General features: G+C 36.8%; 1 protein-coding gene across 14 annotated transcripts in view; it reads left to right on the forward strand.

Annotated features, from left to right (window-relative positions):
* Nucleotides 1-22,819, forward strand: part of SLIT2 (slit guidance ligand 2) — a 345,645-nt gene that overhangs the window by 7,409 nt on the left and 315,417 nt on the right. For all 14 annotated transcript variants that reach the window (XM_019654250.1, XM_019654249.1, XM_019654251.1 and 11 more), the window contains exon 4: nucleotides 9,416-9,487. In XM_019654250.1, the coding sequence (XP_019509795.1) occupies nucleotides 9,416-9,487 (72 nt within the window). The remainder of the gene's footprint in view (nucleotides 1-9,415; nucleotides 9,488-22,819) is intronic.

Consider the following 22,819-nt stretch of genomic DNA (forward strand, 5'->3'; position numbering starts at 1 on the left):
GTATGTACTTTTTTTATCTCCTTCACAAGCTTTCATGAATAGCTAATTCCTAGTGAGTACCTTACAAATGTATTTTTAATTTATCTATTTAAAAGAAGTATCAATATAATTTTAATGTTTGGTAAGATGAATAGATAATTTAAAATGATCATTTAAACATTCCCAGTTTTTTCATCAATTGCTTGACTGAACTAGCCACCACATGGAAACATATATGTTTTGATTCTTAAACAGCTTATTAAACATACAATGTTCCAAATTATTGAAGGAAACAGTGGCTTTTCACGCAATCTCTATTTTGGTTATGCTATAGTTTTAAATGTTGTCAGAAACACTAGAACAAAACAAACTTTCTCATTATTTTTTTTTAAGCCACTCAGGAGTGTCATTTGAACTTTTCATCTTGAATAAATTAACTTTTCCTAAAAATTATTAACCAGATGCCTTATGATCTGAAATTTGATTAGAGTTGAAGTAGGTACTAGTTTTTGACTTTGACTTCCCCTGGGAATGTCACTTCATCTCCGAACAGTTTTCTGTTTTACTAAGATGCAGTCAGATGTTGTAGAGCGGGTTTGTAATTTTGAATGAAAACTAATATATATGCAGGACTTCTTTAAATCACCCCAGCTGTTGGCCGAGAGCAAATATTTCATATTTGTGAGGAAAAGCTGAGAAAATTCCTTTTGTTTACAACTGCCAAGTCCATCTGATGGAAGCACATTGTTATCTGACAGCCAATTCATCTCCTTGAGACTCAGGAATTCAAACCCATTTCTTAGGAACATTGTGGATACACTTTTCAAATATTTATTTTTTAAAATACATTAAATGCCAAGGCAGTTTTCCTTAAGAATACATTCAAGTTATGTGAAACAAACTATTTTAAATTTTGTTCAGTATTTTATTTTAAAAAATAAAAATAAAAAAAGTTACCAAGAGAGTTCCATAATCAAATTTCTATGGTCTGTGGTATATATCCTTACTTTAGCTGGTGATATCATTAACATCCCAAAAATTGCCTCATTTTTTTCAAGAAGCTGCCAAGAGCCAATGTAAGAGAAAGGAACTAATCAATGAATTAACTTTTAACTAATTATATGTTGTGTGAGCTTTCATGGTTTTAATCAATTTAGATGTGATTTTTTTAAATCAAAACTCTAAATTATAAAAAGGTATATAAATGAAGGTTTATGTTGTAAATGCCGTTCGTACAGTATTTATAATTTAATTTTCATTCTTTGTGAGAAGAGCAAAACAAAATAAAAACATTAATTTTATTTGCGTTCAATTTATGGTTCTAATTTATTTTTTCATTTTAAAATGATAACAAAACAATTCCAAATAATATATCGTGAATATTTCAGAATTATAAGTTTTTTCTTTTTATTTCACATTGATAGAGTTTTAACTTGATCTAGAAAGAGAAGGCAAATCTGAAAACAGAAGATAAGTGCCTTTTTAGAAATGCAACTTCGAATCTATAAGAAACAGTGTCATGTTGTTAAGTTGAATTTCATTTTAGCATAGAGTGAGATCAGTATTTGTAAAGTAAAGCATTATAGCTACAAGAGAAAGATGTTTCCACTTCAAAGAATTCATGAAACACAAAGTTACCAGTGCAAATGCCAAGTTGATGGCTGTTAAAATCTTCTCTCCCTACCTCCATCCCTCCCTTCCCTGTCTCCCTTTCCTGTCTCTCTCCTCTTACTCCTTTCTTTCTGTTGTATAGAAAACAATGTCAAATGATGTGATCATCATCAGAATATGCTTATATATGCTTATATCAGAATATACATCATTGTAAAAAATTGTAAAAGCAGTAAGTTTTGGTTATGCTTACACACCATGAGCACACATTACTTCCTGTTTTGACAGTTTCTTGCTATTCTACCAGAGTTAATATGTGCAGTGACAGATTTCCCAGGAGGCTCTGTGTTGCAATAGTACCTCCTTATCTGGAATGAAAATGAAGCCTTGAGCAAGTGCTTCATGTAGATCGTAGCAGCAAATCTCCCATCACTTACTCAAAATGTTCAGATGAAATCAAATGAACTTGTGTGACTAGTTAATCCAATGGAAATTAGTTAAGGAAAGCAAACTACAAATAAGCCACAGTAAAGACCTGAGATATTTAGGAAATATACTTGTTTTTTTTATACGTCACAGAACATACCAGTATATATCTGCAATAAAGTCTCCATGCAAAATTGTTAATTCAAGATATATCTTGGCTGGTGCATAATGTTTTAGAGAGGTTAAAAACAAAAATCACGTTGGGACCCCTGACTTTTGTGTGTTGGTGGAAAGTGTTCATTTTTAGGATTCTGCTGCAGTCATTAAAGTTCGTCTGTTTTATGGCCTTTGAAGGAGACCCAGGCAACATCAGTGTTTCAGTGGTGAAAATCATCTGTTTTTGCAAGTTCCTGGATAAATGCAAATGCAAAAGGTTTTGAAATTTTTTAGGGTGGTCAACAACATTTTAGGATGTCTTGTCCTAAATGCAATGAAGTGCTTATATGCAAAATGAAATGCTTATATGCCTAGATTAAGTTAATGAGAACTAATAACCTGCCACAGAAAACCTTGGATATTAGGTTTTTCATTCACTTTACAGTCCATTTATACCCTTACAATAAGGAAATTGCAGAAGTGAAAAAGACAAGGACTTGAATTGTTTTTCTTTTCTTGCTAAGAATGTGTAAAGCGGTGCTTTGAAACCAAACATGGCTGTAAACTCTCCAAGTTTTAGTCTCTTTGGAATTGAAATTACAATTTTCCTAGTAACTTTGTCATTTTGTGTCTATTTTTACTTCAACAATGAGTCCTGAAAATACTAATAGAAGAGTGAAGCCACGTTAGGAATCTGGGAAAATGAACCTGTTCACTTAGATATTTTCAGGGTTCTACCAAGATGATGTAAAAACACCCATTTTAATTTGCAAAATCCTAAATCCTGTATAGTGGAGCCTAAATTTGACTAAGCACTACACTGTCATGAAAAGATATGCAAAAGGCACATTTGTTACTTTGCAAGGTGGCGCTGAACTAGTTCTCCTGTGTGGGACGTCATCCTAAGCAGACAGCAGCCAGGGGGAGGCTGAGGCCCTAGAAGTTTGGTTGTAGGTCGTTCGCACATGAGTTCAAGTAGAGACTATGCTGTGGAACAGGTCTGAAGGAAAACGCTGCTTGCCCCCTGTTCAGCAAGGATGTGGAGAATCCCTCTCCTGACTGATCCTGCACGCTTACAGGCAACACGTAACACATTCCTTTGCTTAAAGTAAGGGCGAACTCACATGCTCATTTCCTTGGAAAAGAATGCAAGCTCATCTCAAAAGAATTGTTCTCTGGCAACTGTACACCCAAGTTCAAAATCAGTGCAGTGATTTTCTTTAAAGAACATACCAGACTTAGTAAACAGAGGCTGAGTATCTACACTGCATGAGATAAAAATGTTCCAGTATGCATCACTTCATTTGTGATATCGATTAAATGTCAATTACCCTTGCCTGTTTACAAGCGATATTGAATTATTTTAAATTACATTCACTGACTGGCCTCATAAGGCTTTAATGCGCACACGCTGTGAGAAGTTTAAAGCACTACCTCCCATCTTGCGAGGGTTTCTCTCCTGCAACCTTTTTTATGGGCCTTGAAGTTGAACGGTGGCAAGAAGGCCTTGTTTGCTCTTTGTGGACCATTTTATAAATTCTGCAGCCGCAAGGCTGTTTATTTTTCCCACATCTGTTTTGGGCTCATCCTTTGTGATAGTGTTTGCTGGATGCTGTGTCTTTTATACCTCTCCTGAAATGAGTAGTTTAGTTTGCACTGTTACAATGTATTTGTGGAAGCAGCGAATGTCAAATATTTTACATTGAAGTCTGCCTTTCATTTCTGTTGGATACCTTTCTGCTTGAATTATGCCTTCTAGACCGAATTTCACGACTTTTACATGGAGTGAGGGACTTCCTTGCATAGACTTTATATTACTCTTATCTTTTTTCAAAGTACTATTTTTATCTGCTGGACTGGAAGGAATATTGGGGGAAATGCAGTCAGAATGAAAGTTTGGGAACGATAGGGCTAATTTGGTATATTAATACAATTGGAATATTGCTTTAAGATAATATTTAGCAAAAAATTATTTGATCATCCTCTTTGCAGCATCCATCCACTCGGGATGCACGTGGGTGTTTTTGGATCTCCAGCTGTGTGCTGCTGTTCTCGGTTCTGGCAGGGGAGCACAGGGTGGGGTAACCTAGATGCCCCTCTGCTTAGGCACCTGGTAATGTCGTGTGCTGTTGCCTGGTGTCCTGTGGACCGCGCCAAATACTCACTCACTGGTTGTACTGTTGATTATGCTTTTTCAGCAGATCCAAACTCCTCCCTTTTAAAATTAGAAACGTTACCTAAGAGTGACATCAGAAAACCCTCGGTTTTCAAATCCCCTGTGAGATCTTGCTCAAATGGCTTCATCTTAGGACAGAGATAATTATTATATCTCATACTGGTGGTACATGAGTTAAGTAAGGTAATGTCATTAGTGTCACAAAGTGTTTGACACATAGTTGGCACTTAATGAAATTTTGTATTTCCTTATGTATTTCAGTGTTTCCTGTTTTTCAAAAGTTCAGTTTAAGAATTATTTTATATTATTAAGCTAATAAAATGTGTATATAATAAATTTGACTTTTATACGTTCATAGTCACTATCGTTTTCATTCTGATTTTATCCTTTGATCACTAGAAAAGATGTGAAGAAAGTACAAAACCCCCTTTTGTTTCAGAGCATTTCTCATACTCTCTCTGAATTTATAAAGAAACACCAAGAAGTAAGGGGGGAGTCAGACGGAAGAAACATTTTTACTAAGTTGTGATCTCTCTATCATGAAATATAAAAGGTGAAATTGTCATTGCTATCACTGCCAAAAATATACAGTTTGTTTTATTCACTTAGTAGTACATAAATGTTAAAAATCTTTGCTTTAAAAATGTTAGGATAACAATATTTTAAAAAGACAAGTGGAAATTCACCTGAGAAGAAGGCATTTGTGTGTGAGAAATAGATTATAAATGATAGACGTTTCAAGGCAGTGTTTATCAAATACTCGTTAGAGACCAGGCACACTGCTAAAATACCTTACATTTACAATGATAGGAAAATGTGAGGCAGACGTTTTTCACTGATTTTGGTAAAATTGTTTTCTGTCTACATTTTGGGCCAGGGTGGCAAATCGTAATTGAATTGAGGTGAAAGTTGAAACAATAAGAGACCTCAACCTCTGCCAGTGGGCGAGTCAGCAGCTGACGTGATAATTTGAAACAATGCTTGTCAGTAATGCTTAGGCTGCCCTTCAAATTGAGGTTAAGATATAGCATTTCAGAGGCCAGTGATGTTTTGTGAGATCCAGAAAGATCATTCACCCCACTGAAGGTCACGCTCAGAAGTAACCCATGGCATGGAGGGTCTCTCTCATTTTTGCCCTAAGAAAAATTGTCTCAGAGACACATATTACAAGCCTTTCTGAAACCATGAATTACCATCCAGAGAATTCCCAATCAGCCCTAAGATCTTGTGGGCAGATTCTATCTAGCTGGTGATGACACAAGAGTTGAATGTCACTACATCTATGTTATCTGTCCTTGGACATAGTTGAGTATCCTTGTTCGGAACAGTAGGTAACTGACCCACCTGGTATCCTTAATGGAGCTAATTTATGCTGGTTCCTGTAAATCCTCCTGTGAGACACCTTTAATTCACTACATGCTATTTTCCTGTTCTGGGACTATCTGGTTTGAACTCATTTATATCAGAGTTGTTATTATGACACTGTCATCTTCAAGCTGCTAAGAAGTATTCTGTGGCTTAGAAGAAGCTAGGCTACTTTTTCTCCAGCCCTATTTAGAAATCATGAGGCAGCTTAATAGTCTTCAAAATAATTCTGGATTTCAAAGAAAAAAAAATCCTCTTTAGTTTAAGGGTTTCATTTCTGGTCATTGTACAAGAATTTCTGATGTTAATTTTTTTCCTTGATTGAATGTTTCAGAAGAGTTTTGCTTTTTATCGTTAACGTTCACATTTCCATATTTTCTTTGTAGTGATGGAAGAATAATAAAAGAACAGGAACCATAAGTGTGTTAATATTCTTTTAAAGAAAAGAAGCGTGGTCATACTGTTTTTCTCTGCATGTTACCACATCACTTATCTGCTGTTTTTTGTATGATACTGTGATGTCTTACACTCATGATTGGTTTAGGCATATTAAGATCATTCATAATAATTTTTATGAAATAATGATAAGCGACCTGAATGGGGAGAAAAATAAACATATTTTCATTTTTTCACTACTGTAGGTAGTTTAAGTAGATCTTTAAAACACTGAGCTGAACATAGTGCCAGCTTTTTTGTTTGTTTGTTTTTTTAAATAAAACTTGGTGTTTTATTTTAGATATTTAAGAAAGGGGTTATATAAATTTTTGTTTTTCCCAAGGAAAGATTGGTGAAAAGGAAATTTTCAGCATTATATTATTTTGAGTTACTGTTTAGGAATGTTTAGATTGTGTCTCTTTGAGAGGAGTGATTCAGAGTATATTTCTGGAGTCACCCACCCGAATTCAAGTTATACCTCTACTTTCTCGGAGCTGTGTGCCTCCCTCCAAAACAGCAGTAGCAGTAGCAGTAGCACCTACCCCTGAGATTGCTCTGAAGAATGAATGAGATGACTTACGTAAACCTCTCAGAACACTGACCTTCGCGTACTAAGCTTCTGTGATATGTTCGCTGTTAATTGTGGAGTGAATTAAGAACCACTGGGGATAATGAAGAAGCCACTGCTCGCACCCAATCTGAAATCTGTACACCCTCACAATGTTGGAAATTGTACTGATATAGGCCCGTTAAAAAAAAAAAAACCTGGGAGCAGCCATCAATCACTTGTATATCTGAATTTGTTAAATATATTGAATTCCTTCCAATTTCTATTGGGTCGTCGGAAGAGTCATGACATATTTTTTCTATGTTTTCCGCTGCAAAAAATGCGTCATGACTTTTCCTGCAACCCAATAGATGAGGTTGAGAATTGTGAGAGTCGGGGAGGGAGGCTGAAGGAGGTAATTGCTGTCTCGGGTCCATGGGAAGCAGGTGGGTGAGGTTTGGCTTTCTGGAGGGTGACACACATCCTAGGGCAGGTACCTCAGGGAGCATGCAAGAGGAAAAGTGGCCAAATATATCATGTGTATGGTAGGGCTTTGCTGAACCGTATCAAAATGCAAAAAGAGCAGCCTGTTCTTATTCAGCATTTCCTGAGAACCTACTGAGTGTCAGGGAGGAATGCAAGGATGAGGCCTTTCTACTCAAAGGGCTACGGCCTTGTGGGAAACAGCTTAGCACCTGAGCCTAACAGTGTGAGGAACTCCGCTATCAAATGCCCTGGGAATATGGGGCCACTGCCTAGGAAGGAACTAACTAGAGGACAATCAGGAGTTGCACAGAGGACGTCGGACAGTACCATTGGGAGAACAGGGAAAGGACTCTGTACAGAGACCTGTCTCTGCAGGGACCTGGGTTTGAAGAAGCACGCTTGCTGTGGCTGGAGGATCGTGGAAGATGATTGTTAGTCCGATGGTTTGGATCAGATGGTGAAAACCCATCTTTGCCCTTTAGAAACTGGGATGGGCTCTTTGGATAATGTGGGGACCTCGAGGTCTTTCCAAGAGTGGTTGCTTCCCTAGAAGCATTCTCAATACCGCTCTTGTGAACGTTTGTAATCTATTTTTTGAGAGAAAAACACAGTAAGGTCATACGTAAATTATATTTTTTTCCAAAATGTACAATAATAGTAGACTCTGGAAGCATTCCTTCCTCAGACTCGTGCCCAGCAGAGAAAAATAAATAAATAAAAGCTTTTGTTTCACTTTAAATTTAACCTTGTTATGTGCTTAATTCGTAAAAATTCATGTAAGTGGGAAATAAGTGTACCCTTTCACCACTAATTTTACTGTTTTCTCCCTAATTGTCTTGGCATACTTTTTTATGAGTATACATTTTATTAAGTGTTGAGACTATTCCTGTCGAAGACCAACGTCTTCATAATGTGAGTTATGTAACCAAAGTTAAGGCTGACATCATTGCCTCATGGCATTTTAGGGTTGGAAGAAGTTCTAAGTTCACCTGGCCCAACACTCCACCTAATGCAGGGTTTCTTTTTATTACACCCTTTGCAGGAAAAAGAAAAAGAAAATGCATGGCCTCTGCCTGCATATGTGTGGGGAAGGGGTTGAGAGTTTCTCAAGGTAGATAATTCCACTTTTAAATAACCTCTGATTGTTAGAAAGGCCTTCTTTATGATCTGCTTTCTTAAAAGTTATACTCCCTGTGCCATTTCTGCCCTGTGGTGACTCAATAAGTGCAGTTCTGCTGTCAGAATTGATATGTCCTCTTTTCTTGTCCCCTTAACAACATTTATCTTTTAAGACTTGAGAAATATCTTCCAGTTTCTTGAGTGTGACAGTACTTCTTACTCTTTTCTAGAGCTGCATAGCAGCTTGTAAATCATTTCAGTATGCATTTTGCATCAGCTTGCCATCATTTTATTTAAATTGGGGAAGAGAGCAGAGAGATGGACATTTAGTTTTACTGAAATGGTGACTTGTATGCCTAAAGAGTGGGATTGGGCTGTTAGTTTATTGGGGCCAGAATTGAACACGCGTGTGTAGTCCAGGAGCATTTAGTTATGTGCCCTCAGGGCTCACCTTGAGTTAGAGTTACAATCAGATGCTTTTTTAAAGCCTTTAAAATATTGCGATATCAGTTAAACGTTTTGAGAACATAATTTAAACATTTTGAACACAGCTTAGTTATAACTTAGCCTGAAATTCAGTTAAGGGTCAAGAACTGCTGTTGAGGTTTGAACTTTTGAGTTTGCCTATCACGCTGACACTTTCTCACACTTTTTTTTCCCCCTGCAACAAAATGAAAAGCTAACAAAACTGTAATTTCCATGTGCTTTGGCTGAAAATTTAGGCCATTTGGGACAGTGTATGAATTAGTTTAGGGCGCCATTTACTGTGGCATTCCTGATGTATGTTGAACTCTCGCCTTACCTAGACACAGAGTCTGAGTCAGAAAACCTTTTTTTATTGTATGTATTCTGGTTGACTGATGTTGCACGGGATGTGAGTTTAGAGTTTTAGGCCCCAGTAATCATCATCTGAGTAAGCATAATGGAAAATTGCTTTAAAGAGTCCTGTAACAAAAGGTGTAACCAACTTTTGATTTGCAATGCTTGAATTCTCTTGAATGTCATTTCATTCTTGCCTGAAATACAGGATGAGGCATGACACTACCAAATCACAGTCTCATTGTTGGTATTTTCTCAGTAACATATGCTTTTTTTTTTTTTTCCCCCCTCAAAAGGCGTTTAAACAGAAATCACCTTCAGCTGTTTCCTGAGTTGCTGTTTCTTGGGACTTCGAAGCTATACAGGCTGTGAGTAGTCAGAAATCATTATTGTTGCTTTGGGTAGAACCTTGTGTTTTATTAAGTACATTTTGGATTTGTTTCCTTGTGCTTTCCTGTAATTTACTCACCAATAGATGAATGGATTAAGAGTTTGCCTTTTTTTTTTCTTATGGAAATTTATGATTGGCTTTCCAGGGATTCCTGTTGTTTTATTTGGTTAGACTTTACTGGTTTCTATACAGAGGGTGCCCCAAAAAATGTATACACTTTTAAGAACGGAAAAACCTGTATTAAAATTGTAATACAAAGAATGATGCTAGCTGGCATTCATGTGATTAACACCATCTTTTGAGCGAACGTCATCCTACACAGTGCTACGTAATTCAATTCAACTTCGAAAAGTAATACATAGATAATCTCTCTTAAAATGTGTGTGCATGTTTTTGGACCCCTGGTATCTATTATTGTAATTGTATTATTCTCTTTTGGTCATGCGATGATGAGGAGATTTACCTGACTTCTTTATGGAAACGTTTGATTAAGTTCTGAAGCAAACCACTGCCACTGCACTCACTCTTCAGAGGAAGTTGGCAGTGTTTTCTTGTAAAGTTGGGATTCTTAATGTCAGCTTTTTAAATATTGTTTCTGTACTCAACTATGTTCATTACTCTGGAAACGTTATTATAAGGTATTTAAAGGGGGCTGTAAATTTCCTCTTATATGTTCTTTTAAGGCCATAATTTCCAAACTCTACCATAGGCATGACTATAAGGGTTTCCTGGTTTCCTATCCAATACGTCGTTGACTGTTAACGCAAGTACTTGTTGGGAAGGAGCATGATGTGAGTTTTAAGCAGGATTGGTTTTTCTTGCCTGAAATGCTTGTTCGCTGACCTAGTGTGTAATAGTGAAAACACATTTTTGAAAGCTTTTAAAATTAAATTTTCAGCCTTGAGAATGGTTTTGTGCAGATGGGAGATAAGCTACAAAGTGTTGGGAAAATAAATAGCAATGGTTATTGATGTTCATGGATGCTGTGAAAACAAAAACAAAAAACTGTTGGGCCGTATAGAATGCACTGCTCAGCGTGGTCCCCACCTGGAGAGTGGGGAAGTCCCATATGTTCCTGTTTGTAGGGAAAGTGAGCAGAGTGCTTTTTCTGAACTTGACTTTGTAGCCAAGGCTTTGCAGCCTGCTAGTTCCGTATTGTTACTAACTTCGGAAGTAGGAAGACCAGACTGTCCTCCCACAGCCCTGCCCCCCATGGTAGCCAGGCTCTCTGTTGGGTCCTCCTGATACCTTCCCTCACTAGAGAGAGAGCTTTTCTAATAGGCAAGGAAGTAGCCTGCGAACACACCAGGTGTTTCCCTAGAGTCTGACTTTCCTGATGCTGTTCCCCTAAGGATAGCCCAAGTCGCCTAGCAGTATCTTTTGTCTTTGTGTTCCCTGATGCTTAATTGGCTCAATTTAAGAAAATTAAAAAAAAAATCAAAGAAACCCGGAGACTTCCCTTTTAACAAGAGCTGTCTGGGGAGTATTTTAACCAAGGAAATAGGAGTTAAGCTGTTTTAAAGAATATATATATATATATATATATATATATATATATATATATATATACACACACACACACACACACACACACACACACACACATTTACATATTTGGGCTTTGTTTCTAAGGGCCACAGAGAAGGGTTTAATACTATTCTACAATACTTTCTGCTTTAACTGCTGGTGATTGAAGGGGACTTGAAAGAATTGGGTTCAAGGCTAGTATGCAATGAGCGCTGTTCAACTACTACTTTGCTAATAGTGTGTAAATAAAAGGATTCCACAATTTCTAGGAAATTATCTATTTTCTATGAAGCTGTGAAAATATAATCTAAACAGAATGACTGTCATCTAGCATTAAAATTATTAAGTTGAAGAGCTGAAGTTTCATCAACATTCTCTGAGAAACAGGAGTGTTTGATTTTTAGTCTAGAAGTACTTGTATTAATTTTCTTCGGAAGCTTTATTTAAGGTGGCATAATCCAGTGCAGAGCCTTCTATCAATCAGAGAGTTCTAGTCTGTTAACTTTTTAATTAATTAATAATTAATTTTGACAATATCACAGAGTCGACCAAGGGACTTTCTTTTATGTTTTGTTGTGATTTTGTGATGCTGCTATATGAAAAAAGGGGATTTCAAACCTTTAAAAAGTGAATTCAAGAAACAGAACCCATACAACTATATGGCAACAGTTTCTAGTTATTGAAAAGCATTTTTAAAAATTGGGAAAATGGGTAGCTAAAAAAATGTTTTCAGAGTTATGATGTGCCTGTTTGGCTCAAAGGACTTCTCCTGGGGAGCCATGGAAGATAAAGTTTTGTTTGTTAGGTGGGACTGGCTGTAAGAGGGACTTTTGAATGCTCTGATCTTCCTGAAGTTAGAGCTTGGTGGTTTCATGTTTAATATTGATTGGGCTTTGACACCTGGCGTAGACACTGGATACACATCGAAATGTGGAGGTGCCACTTTTTCCTGCATCCTCACATCAGGGAACTCCTTTTGAGCTGAGGTCCTGTTGTCCCACTTGAATTAGATTTAGCTGATCATTAGCGATGACCTTTCTCTGGAGAGGATGGATGTAAGCTACATGTGACCACGTTTTTATGATGGCGATCACTAAATTAAACAGCCACCATTAAGAATCTTTAAGAAATAAAGGAACAAAAGCCTGTGAAGCTGACTGCCTGGTTAGTGTGATTTCCAGAGCACGGATGCAAGTTCAGATTTTCTTTACATGATACAGGTGCCTAGTAGCTCACCCCAAAATACATGTTCTAGCAGATGGAAAAATGTGTCCAAGTCTACACACAGAAATGTCCTGTAAAATGCTCATCTAAAAACAAACCTTTCACAAGAAGGATAAAGGACAGAACAAAGGATACAGGGTTATTGACAAATAACAGAGAAAATATGTTGGGACATGGAAAGTGTTTGTTTGTTGCATAGACATACTAAGTGATCCATAGCTGCCTTACTATATAATGTAGCAGAGCCATACACATGTAGAGTTCATGAGTGAAACCCACCTAGAAGTTATTTTCTCTTTATAAATTGTTACATAATGCTTATTACTATCTCTGTGTATTTTTCTTAATATGCTTTAATGCTTCTTTACTGCTATTTTTTCCTGATACATAACCAGTGAACATGCTTAGTAGTTTAATATATCGTTCATACACTGATGGTTGATTTTTATAATTGTTCGCTTCGATTAAAGCTAGGCTGATCTACTGGACATGATGTAGGTGTGTGTGTGTGTGTGTGTGTGTGTGTGTGTGTATGTGTGTGTGTGTACTATTTTGTAATAAATAATCACCATTTGACTGTTGGCTGAAAATGAGATGCCAGGTGAAGAAGCACACACACTGTACTTTGGACTTTAATGAAATATAAACGCAAAAGAGGGCACACTCTATACGAATTATGATTTGACACAGTTGGTTGCTGTGAGCGGCCAGATATGCCTTTCCTTTGCTGTCTGCTCCAATTTCTCTCCGGACAGGCTGAGAGCACTCCATGTTCAGGTCAAGATGTTTGCTCAGAAATAGTAGTCCACTTGCAGCTGTGTTTGTTGGAGCCGGAGACTAGTTTAAATAGCATTACCATTTATCCAGTCCATTAACAGAACTCTGTAAAATAACACCAGCTCTGCATACGCTACAGGACAGTATAATAAAATTACAAGCACTTGTTGAAGATGGAAGATGCAAGTAAAGGGAAAATGAAAGGCCGTCGGGTGGAGGTTAAAAGAGACAGCACCTAGTTTCCTTAACTTACGTAGATACCCATCCTCCCCTTTACTCCTCCTTCGAAATAGAGGTTGCATTTTTATTATCAGTTTAACAGGAGATAAAATTATTTTCGGAGCAGCCTGGAGCTGGTTAACTGACAGAGAGTTCAGTGGCTTTTAAAATGGCCGATTATGATTGATTGAAATTTATGAGTATCAATTACATATATGAGTGGCATATACAAATCTTCCTGATAAATGTAACCTCAGAGGTGACTTTTCGCTGAGAGAATCACACTTTTCAACTTGAGTCTGCAGCTGCTAATCTGGGCTCATTAGAGAGGAATTTCATTGGCAGGACTGTGGTTGAGGATTTGGTTATAAATATTTGTTTTGTGGTTTTCAGTTTATTTCTTTGAGTATTATTATATTTACCCAGGCATCTAACACAAGCTTGAGTATCCAAAGCTTGCAGCAAAAACTCATTTTTTACTTGTATCTACCAAAACAAAACTAACAAAAATAAATACATAGGTCCCAGTGATTCATTTTCTTTACTTCTTTGACTAAAAGTTTTTATTTCTAGTTCACAAGTGGTATTTATTATTCCCCAGTGAGCTTTGGAGCCATGAAATTATCTAACATTATAAATAGTAATTTTAAATCCAAGGACTCTTTTTATGGCCTATGACTACTTACCTGAGACAAATAGATTTGGACTGCTTAATTTGATTGGTCAGGTCACAGTTTATTTGCTGTCACATAGAATCTCAGAGTCTCAAAGTTGTTTTTGATAATAGTAATTGGGACAATTTTAGAGAAGAATTTAAAGTTTTTTGTTTTATGAAGGTTAAAAATTAATTTGCAAAGCATAACAAATATACAGTTAAGCTGTCTTTATTTCCTTTTTTGCTTAGTCCCATAGAAGGAGCTTTAGTTTTTGTTTCTTAACATGTTAAGCGCCATGGCAGTCACCGGTGACTGACACTATACTTTCCGCTCGGACCACGTCAGCCACTGGTGACTGATGATATACAATTTAAAAAATTATATTCTTCTGTTAGGAAAACTAATTTCACTTGAATCGCTTTCACATGTATCTTCTACTGACACTGTCACTGTTATGGGAAAAGAAAAATGTTTTAAACTGCACTGGAACACGAACCACAGACAACTGACTGAAGAGGAAGCATATCGGTGAAATCGGACATCGTGGGCTACAAGGGAAGGAAGACACAACAGGCTCGGCAACTAACGTGTTAATAGTTATAAGGGTAACGCATAGTCCTATTAAAGAGATTTAGACAATTCAGAAAAATAGAAAAGAGGAGGTAGAAATTATTCATTATTCCACCACCCAGATATAACCACTAGTATAATTGTCAATGAGTAACGGAGCTTTCTTTTTCTATGGTGATGCATATAAATTCTGGTGTACATATATTATGAAAACATTTTTTGTTTTATATTCCCAAGGCCTAGTGTAAGCCTTGACCTTTCGAAGGCTCTCAGTAAGTGTTTGATGTATTGAATTAAATCTCTGTCGGGTTCAGGGTTTGTAACTTGAATGAGCAAATAGCAACACTGGGAAGGAATTATGAATAATGGAGAACCAAATGAAACTTAAAGGATAACTTGGCTAATTAAATGTTTAGTTCCCTTAGGTTTCCTAAACATGAAGGGTTTTTGGTAGACACAACAACATCAAAATGGCCCGTTTTTCAGCTAAGCGAAGTATACCCCAGCTTAATATAATAAATACTATACTTATGGAAGAGAAACGCCCCACTTCTCTGATGTCAGTTTAGCCTCATAAGATTCTTATATTCGAGGATGAAAGCAGAGTACAACAGTGGGGACCCAGTAACGCCCCCCCCCTTGAATGAATTTCTGCCAGCTCTGATGAAAGTGTGGGGGCCCAGAGGTGTCAGGTGCCATAGTCTCTTGCTTCGTTGTACTCTTGGCCTGTTTGGCCCCTGCCACAATAAATCCAACAGCGGTTGTGCAGGAATTGCAGGTTACCGTTGCTACGGTGACCGTTGTCCAGCTAGACCCACATCAGTACTTCTCTAGTGAGCTGCCATGATAGCTGCCGCTGCTCTCTATGGCTGAGGCTGGAGACCAGGGGACAGAAGTGCTTGGGGGTGGTGTGCCTGTGTTACCACTGGTGCAAGGACACACTGTATTGTTAATACCGATACTGTGTTCAGGGGAACACACTGACTCTCTTTATCTCTAAGAGCAAAAAAGCAATGAGAGAGATAAAACTTAGAAAAGTGTGAACCGCCAGTAATGATTAAAACACCAAGTCCCTTATTATTTATGAAGTAACTTATTAACTGGTAAGTATTTTTGGGCCCGAAGGACCCTGTTCTTGCCACTTCCAAAAATAGAGATATACGAGGAGGATTTAATTTGAAGAGCTTGCTGTTATATAACAGAAGGTTTGTTTTTAAGAAGGCAGACAAAAGACTGGATATACGAGTATCTGAACACACTTCACAGTAGCCGTTACCACTTTCTATGAAAAGAAAAGGACGAGCCACTGAATAGGACCTACTTTTGATTTTGTTTTTAAATCAACATGTAATCCTGTGATGTAGACGTTATAAATCCAATGAAGATTAAGGTTGTATTGGAGATTTTTGCCAGGCCCCGTGTTGCTAGTTCTTACTTCAAAGGGCTCCCTTTGAGAAGACTGGTTGCTGGACAAAGTCCGGACTTGGCAGATCTCTGCAGTTGCCAACCCTCAGCGGGGTTCACGGCATCGGGGAGTTAAGTGGAAGGTCTTTCCTACTCACATGTACTTGTTTAAATGTTGCTTTCACAAATGTAACTGTTTCTGTCTCCACCAACACATACTCCTGGTACACGAACTTCAATTGTCATGGACGCTGGGAAGCAAAACTGGCATAATAGGTGCCTCACATGTGTGTGGGATCTGTGGGCCTCAGCCATCGCTAGCATCTGACCTGTAATATGTAAATTAAAGTGTAGCGAGTTTGTTGAGAGTGTTCCTGAGACATAAATTTAGGTGGTTTTCACTTCAAAAACATACCATTGGATTCATGTCCTCAGGGAATATTTTAAGATTTGACTGTAAATCATCAAATTGCCACTATAGTCCCAAGATTATAAACTTGGTGACTGAAGTTTACGTAAATATTAATTCTAGGAATAGGTGTCCATAGGGTTTTAGTTCTCTTTAACTAATTTTTATGTATTTACTTTATGTTTAAGACACTGAATTAATTTGTATCCTAAGAGAGGTGGCATAAAATACTTGTGCTTAAATGCCCACTCAGATAGGAGAGGCTCTGCCATCTTTGGAAATCAGCTGACACCTCGGAAGTCAAGTTCCCTTACCTGTAAAATGTGAATGATCATATTTACCTCCTGGGGATATTTTAAGTCATAATTTAGATTCTGTATTCAAAAGAACATTGTCAGCTTTCAAGTATGATAGAAATTATATTGGTATGATTATCATCATCTCATTGCAAAATAAGATGAAAATAATAGTCACACAGATGTCCTCGCTACTTGCCGACAGTCCGCAGATCTCCTGGTTCAAGTTCATCTCTCCCTTGCATTTATTCCGTAATAACATCTTGTACATAGGCGCAGCCACATTTATTTATTTTTTTACCACTACGAAGTGACATAAAATGCGCATTTGCACCATTGCGTTTCTCCTCCTTTGGCCACACAAGGTATATTAAGGCCAGAATATCTTGAATAAGGTCTCTTACCCTCTCCCAGTGTATGATTCATACAGTCCTAAAATTCCTGTGTCAAATGAAACAGGGATAGAAGCAGAGACTTTGACTCAGGGACCACTCATGTTAGTCCACATATTTAAATTATTGTTTTGATGATGTGTTTCCCTGAATAACGCAAAGAAGGAAAAATACGAATTAGTTAAAAAATGCTGATTGAACTCCTTAAATTATAGGTAAACTATTCTGAAAGTTATTTAGAAGATATACATACATAAAAGCTTAATACTTAAAATTTACAAAACTAAATTAAGTTTAAGAGAAATTCAGTTTAACTTTCAAGTGATGTCCTGCAAGTTGAGCGTTTATGTTTCTGCATCAGTGCCCTGGTGGGTCAAAGCTTAAAATGGCACTGACTTGTGAGACACCTATTTCAGCACCTGCTTGTTATCACTAAAGGGCATTTTTATCACTAATTAAAATTTTAATTTTTAAAACAATATGAGCTAATTAATCCACTGATCTTTTAATACACAGGTATGATTTGATCTGGGGGACATGCTGCCATTTTTAATAAGCTACACGTGTGATTTCAGTGCACTTTTAGATGAAACATGAGGTAAAAACAGTGCAAGTTGCAAAGCTTGTAGCACTTTGGATTTAAACAACTTTTGATAATGAAATAGGTTTGAGCCAGAAATTATTTTTGTTTTGTTTTCTTCAGAACCCCAGTGTGTAGGTTCTCTTCGTTATCTATTACCCATAACCAAATTAATTGACATCGCTGATTTCTTTATGGAGGGTTAACCTTAAAATATCTAATAAACTGTGATACAAGAAACTTTGGACAGGAGTTAAAAAAAAAAAGGAAACTAAATTGTGAAGGAAGTGCGATGAACAGTAAAAAGGCCTGCGGGCAACACCGGCGGTCTCGGGCACAGTATGGCGGTGTGGAATGTTATTAAGAGAACATCTGTGCCTCTTGAAATGTCCCCTGAGTGAATGCGCACAGCTAAGTACGGCAACTTGATTTAAGTGTTTTAAAAAGAAAAACTTCGAAAAAAGAGAGAGAAATAAATAAGTCTGGAAACCGAATGGGGAAAGATAGCTTTGGCCCGTCGGGATAGGTTCCTTCTCCTCGTGAAAGATTAAAGCTTGAAGCATGTGAATAGCTGACAACAGCACAGAGAAGGGTTGATTGCTTCCCCTCCAACAGTTCCAATTGATGGAAAAAAAAGGCCTAATTTAAAGTTCTGTTTGTTCTATGTCTTAAACCATCAGAGTTCTTTTTTAGGGCTGGAGGAATGCTCGGGAGGAAAAAAGAATCCGGAGGATAAAAAGTCATTGCAAGCCGACAATTGTTCCTAATCCTCCCAAAATGCTGGAGAAATTAAATTTATTCTTTATTGCTCCAAGTGTTACCTAGGTCACTGGGCGATGGGAAAATTGGACTGGAAGTCGAGTAGGCGCAAGCTTTGTTTTGTGTCTACAAGCTTAACCTTAGACACCACAAGGCATCTTGGAGTGTTGTGGGAACTGGGTTCATAGCATTAACACCAAGACATTTATTACCCCGGGTTTATAATAGGCTGCGCTGTCAGGAGATGAAAATGTTGTGTTTACATTTCAGTGTTAAATGATCATTTAATTAACACCTAAGGAAAAAAAGAAAAATAAAAACCTTGTGAAATTCCTAGTAGCTTTCATTGTTGGTTTCCTGGGAGGTTTTAATATCCAAGTTTCATTGAGATTTCTTTTTGTAAGTAGAGACACAAAAGACATTATAAACTTTTTAAGGAAGACTAACAGTTTAACCTTGACCCTTTTTTCCCCCCCTAAAATATTAATTTAAATTACATTTTAAACCTGGTGTGCTTATTTAAAAGGTTTCTAGACTCGTACATTAAAAATACCTCTTAATTGAACACTTTATTTTGGTGTATACATTTAGCATTTAAATATTATTTAATTTAAATTCTAAACTTCCTGTGGTAAAACCCTTGAAATTGACAGTGAGTTTACTGTAAGAGGTTTAATACATTTAGAATACTACTTAGACATATTTTGCATCTTTTAAACTACCACTGTAGTTATTTTGCTTTAACAATCAGACTTAAAATAGATAATCATAGGCCAGCTAATTCTGTGGGAAAAAAGGTGGTCTACCCTATTATTATATTATCATCATCATTATTTAATTGGAGATTAGTTACTGTCATATAATGAAAGGTTTATATTGCTGTAGACAACAGGAGAAATGGTGCTATTAGTATGAAAATTAAAATCTACTTCATTAATTACTAAAAAATTAGGTGTTATTAAATGCCTTGATTTATTCTTGATATTTTATTAAAACAGTTACCTAAAAAGGAACGACTTGAGGCCAGTTAATAACATTTGGAAAATGTAATATGTACTGTCAAGGACAGCTGCACACTCAGTTACACTGTATTTTTCTAAAAGTATCACTAGAATTTATATCTGTTACTCCTCTCATTTTATCTGGATATGCAACTTCATATAGAGTATATGAAACTTTTAAAAAATACAGTGTTTACTAAATAGTTACTATTAAACTAAAATCTTCCTTAATTTTCCCAGAAATGAACATGCCTTTACAGTGTAGTTTTTCTAAGGACACTATTTTTATTCCTACTGAAACTAAAAAAGTTCACCCTTTTAAAAAAGTTTAAACTCAAATGCCTTGGGATAAAACCTGCTTTTCTGTATTATTCATGCTAAAAGAGTTCAGGGAGGATTGAATGTTGTTAGAATCACTTAATAGAAAGCCTTGCTTTGAACCAAGACTTAGATTCTCATTTACAAAATACTGCTGAGCATTATATAGGCACTTTGTACAATGTTATATGTTCTTACTTCTATCAAGTTTCAACTTTTCTCCAAAACTTTCCTCCCTTTTTTTTTTTAAACTCACATTGATCTTTTTCTTCCAAAAGCTACTTCTCCACTCACATTCTAGTAACAAAAGCCCCCAAGTGGGGATATCGCTTTAAGCTTTATCGCCTTTACATAAGGATCCCCCTTTGATTGAGGTAGTTGCAAGACACAAAATGCTCAGAAGTTAGAAAGTATAAAAGAGAAACAGAAAGAGAGGAGTAACAAGACCTGGTTATGTAACGTACTGGATGTCCAGTATATTCTAAATGATACAGTTCATTATACCAACAAATATTTTCAAAGCCAACTGGTGTGTGTGTGTGTGTGTGTGTGTGTGTGTGTGTGTGTGTGTTGGGGATACTGTGATATAGAGAAACATAATCATTTTGTGAATATTCAAAATGCTTGAAGAATAAATATTTAGGGAAATTATAGGAAATTTTATTTAACATAGATAAATGTGTTGCTTTTACACTAAGAATGCTAATGCTTCGTTCTTATACAAGAGAGTCAATGTTAAAATTTTATGCATTAATTAAGTGGAATCTCTAACTAGAAACTAAAAAGAGAGATTCCAAGATTTATTTTAGATAAAGTCTCCAGATTTGCATTTTAAGAAATAGGAATAACTGTTCTAAATACACGTATAAGCAATTATGCTGTAACCATATTTCATAGTGATTCTATTGAAACTATTGTACATAAAGAGATTGGGAGAGAGGATATCTAGAAATACTCTATTCTACTCTGTATTGATTAGGTTAGTTAAAATGAACATCCCTTTTGCAAAAAGCTCTTTTGCCTGACTTTCAAGACTGATTATAGCCTAGTTCTTTCTACATTACCTCTTTTAATTTTATCATGGCTATCACAGCATATATGCTATATCCCACACAAGGCGATTTTCCTGATGCTGCTTGGAAATTTCCAGCACATTTCTGGACTCTTTGCTTCCAATTTATAGTAGTTTACCTTCCTTCTAGAAACCTTACCTCCTCGCATGAAAGCTTTCTCAGCTGTTTTCAGTTTCCTCCAAATGATTGCTTATCCATTACAGTGTAGTGGTTCTGAGTACAGAGTGTTATCTCTGGCTGCTAGGGTTTGAATCTCTGAATGTGTGAACTTGGGAATATCACTCAGTTACCTACTCTGTGCCTCAGTTTCTCCTTGTGTAAAACGAAGGTGATAGAGAATTTACATCATGGAAGTGCTGTGTGGCATAAAATTACTCACAAAATGATTAAAGCTTAGTACAATGTTTAATGTAGAGTAGGTGCCAGGTATTTTATTTTTTATATTATTAAAACTACCATTATTATATGTCTTATATGCAGTGCTGTTAAGTATTATTCTCTCATCATGTGATAACATGGCAAAGACCCCTTTCTTATGTTTGTCTTTGTTTTACATATAGCAGCTACCCTGGTTAGTGCAGCTTGGTTAATAAATACTTTCTGACTGAATACCTGATGGAAATTAAGCCCAAACAAGACACTAATGACAGTTTGAATTTGGCATGAAATCCACATGGCGTGGGAAGAACACTGGGTCAGCAGTCAGAGGACATCTTAGCTGTGTTCCTAGCTCTGCGGGTCACTAGCTGCAGATTCTGAGCGCAGGGACTTGACGTCTTTTTGAGGACCAGCCTCTTCGCTTACTGAAGTGCAGAGTAGGTCAGAGAAGAGAGGGGCCACATCCGATGTGTTCACATCATATTGCCAGAATTTTGCGCAAGGCCTCCTGGTCTCTCAGGGATGCTCAAACAGAATTCATGGAAGGAGAGGAAATCAAAATACATCACAGATTTGTTCTAGCTGTTTTTCAGAAACGTATAGGGAACTCTTCACAGGACTTGCATAGATTTTAATGGTAGAATTATTTATGGTAATAAGCCAGGAATTAGATAATGAGACTGTGGATGAACGAATTTGAGATTGTTCTCTCTCCTGTTAGCAATTTAGAAAATAAAGGCAGTTTTGTTACTAGATAAACATAGCCTGCTTGCATTTTGCTTGGTTTTGCTATTACATAGGAATTGTTGGAAGGCTTAGGTGAAACAAGCGATTAAAGGAGATTTGATGGTTGCACATTATTATGTGGTTATTCTGATACTCGATAATCCCTCAATATGAGGTAGGTCATGTACGATTGAAGCAGTTTCAATAATCACCTGCCTCTCAAATATCGATAATGGTAGCCTGAAGAAATGAGTTAAAAACCAAACATGGCAAGCCAGGGGAGAATAATGGAGCGGATTGATGAAGGGTTTTCTGTTCATATCTGTGTTCCCGTCTTTTGATTGAGAGCAGGGCCCATCATGTCCCGTAGTTCTCCCGAGTACACCTATCATGCACCTTGGACAGTTTAATTTTCCTGACCTTTTGAGGAGAAGAGCATGGATAGGACCTGTGTGCCCTGAAGGCAGCTGGAACCTGGCGTTATTCTAAAAGACAAGCTCAGTCTCTGAGTTGGTGTGGTTTTCATTCCCTTTCTTTAAAAGGGAATGAATTCCACACCTAATGAATAGTTTCAAGGAAAGTTGTTAATCAGGTACCTCGAGTGACCACCCTGGATTCTTCTCTTATTACACAGGGACGTGCTGGAATGAGGGCCACGTAGTTACATTTGATAAAGGGAAATACCTTTTTCCTCTCCCCACCCACCACGTAATCCCCTGGAATGTAGTTGACACGGGAGGGGGGGGGAGTTACTGAAGCCAATAGTGCTTGTTTGAAAAAGTGAAGTTGTATGAATAAGACTGGTAGCTATAATAATTATATGAAAAATCATGAAGCGTATAATCATCATATTTCAGGCCAAGAGTTTTCACCTAAGGGGTTCTGGAAAGATTTTTATATATACATACATATATATATATATATATATATATATATATATATATATATATATATAAAATTATATATCAAATATTGTTTTTCTGTATTTTCAGTTTATTTT

The sequence above is a fragment of the Hipposideros armiger genome, unplaced genomic scaffold (genome assembly GCF_001890085.2).
Source record: "Hipposideros armiger isolate ML-2016 unplaced genomic scaffold, ASM189008v1 scaffold_217, whole genome shotgun sequence".
In the NCBI taxonomy this organism is placed as follows: Eukaryota; Metazoa; Chordata; class Mammalia; order Chiroptera; family Hipposideridae; genus Hipposideros; species Hipposideros armiger.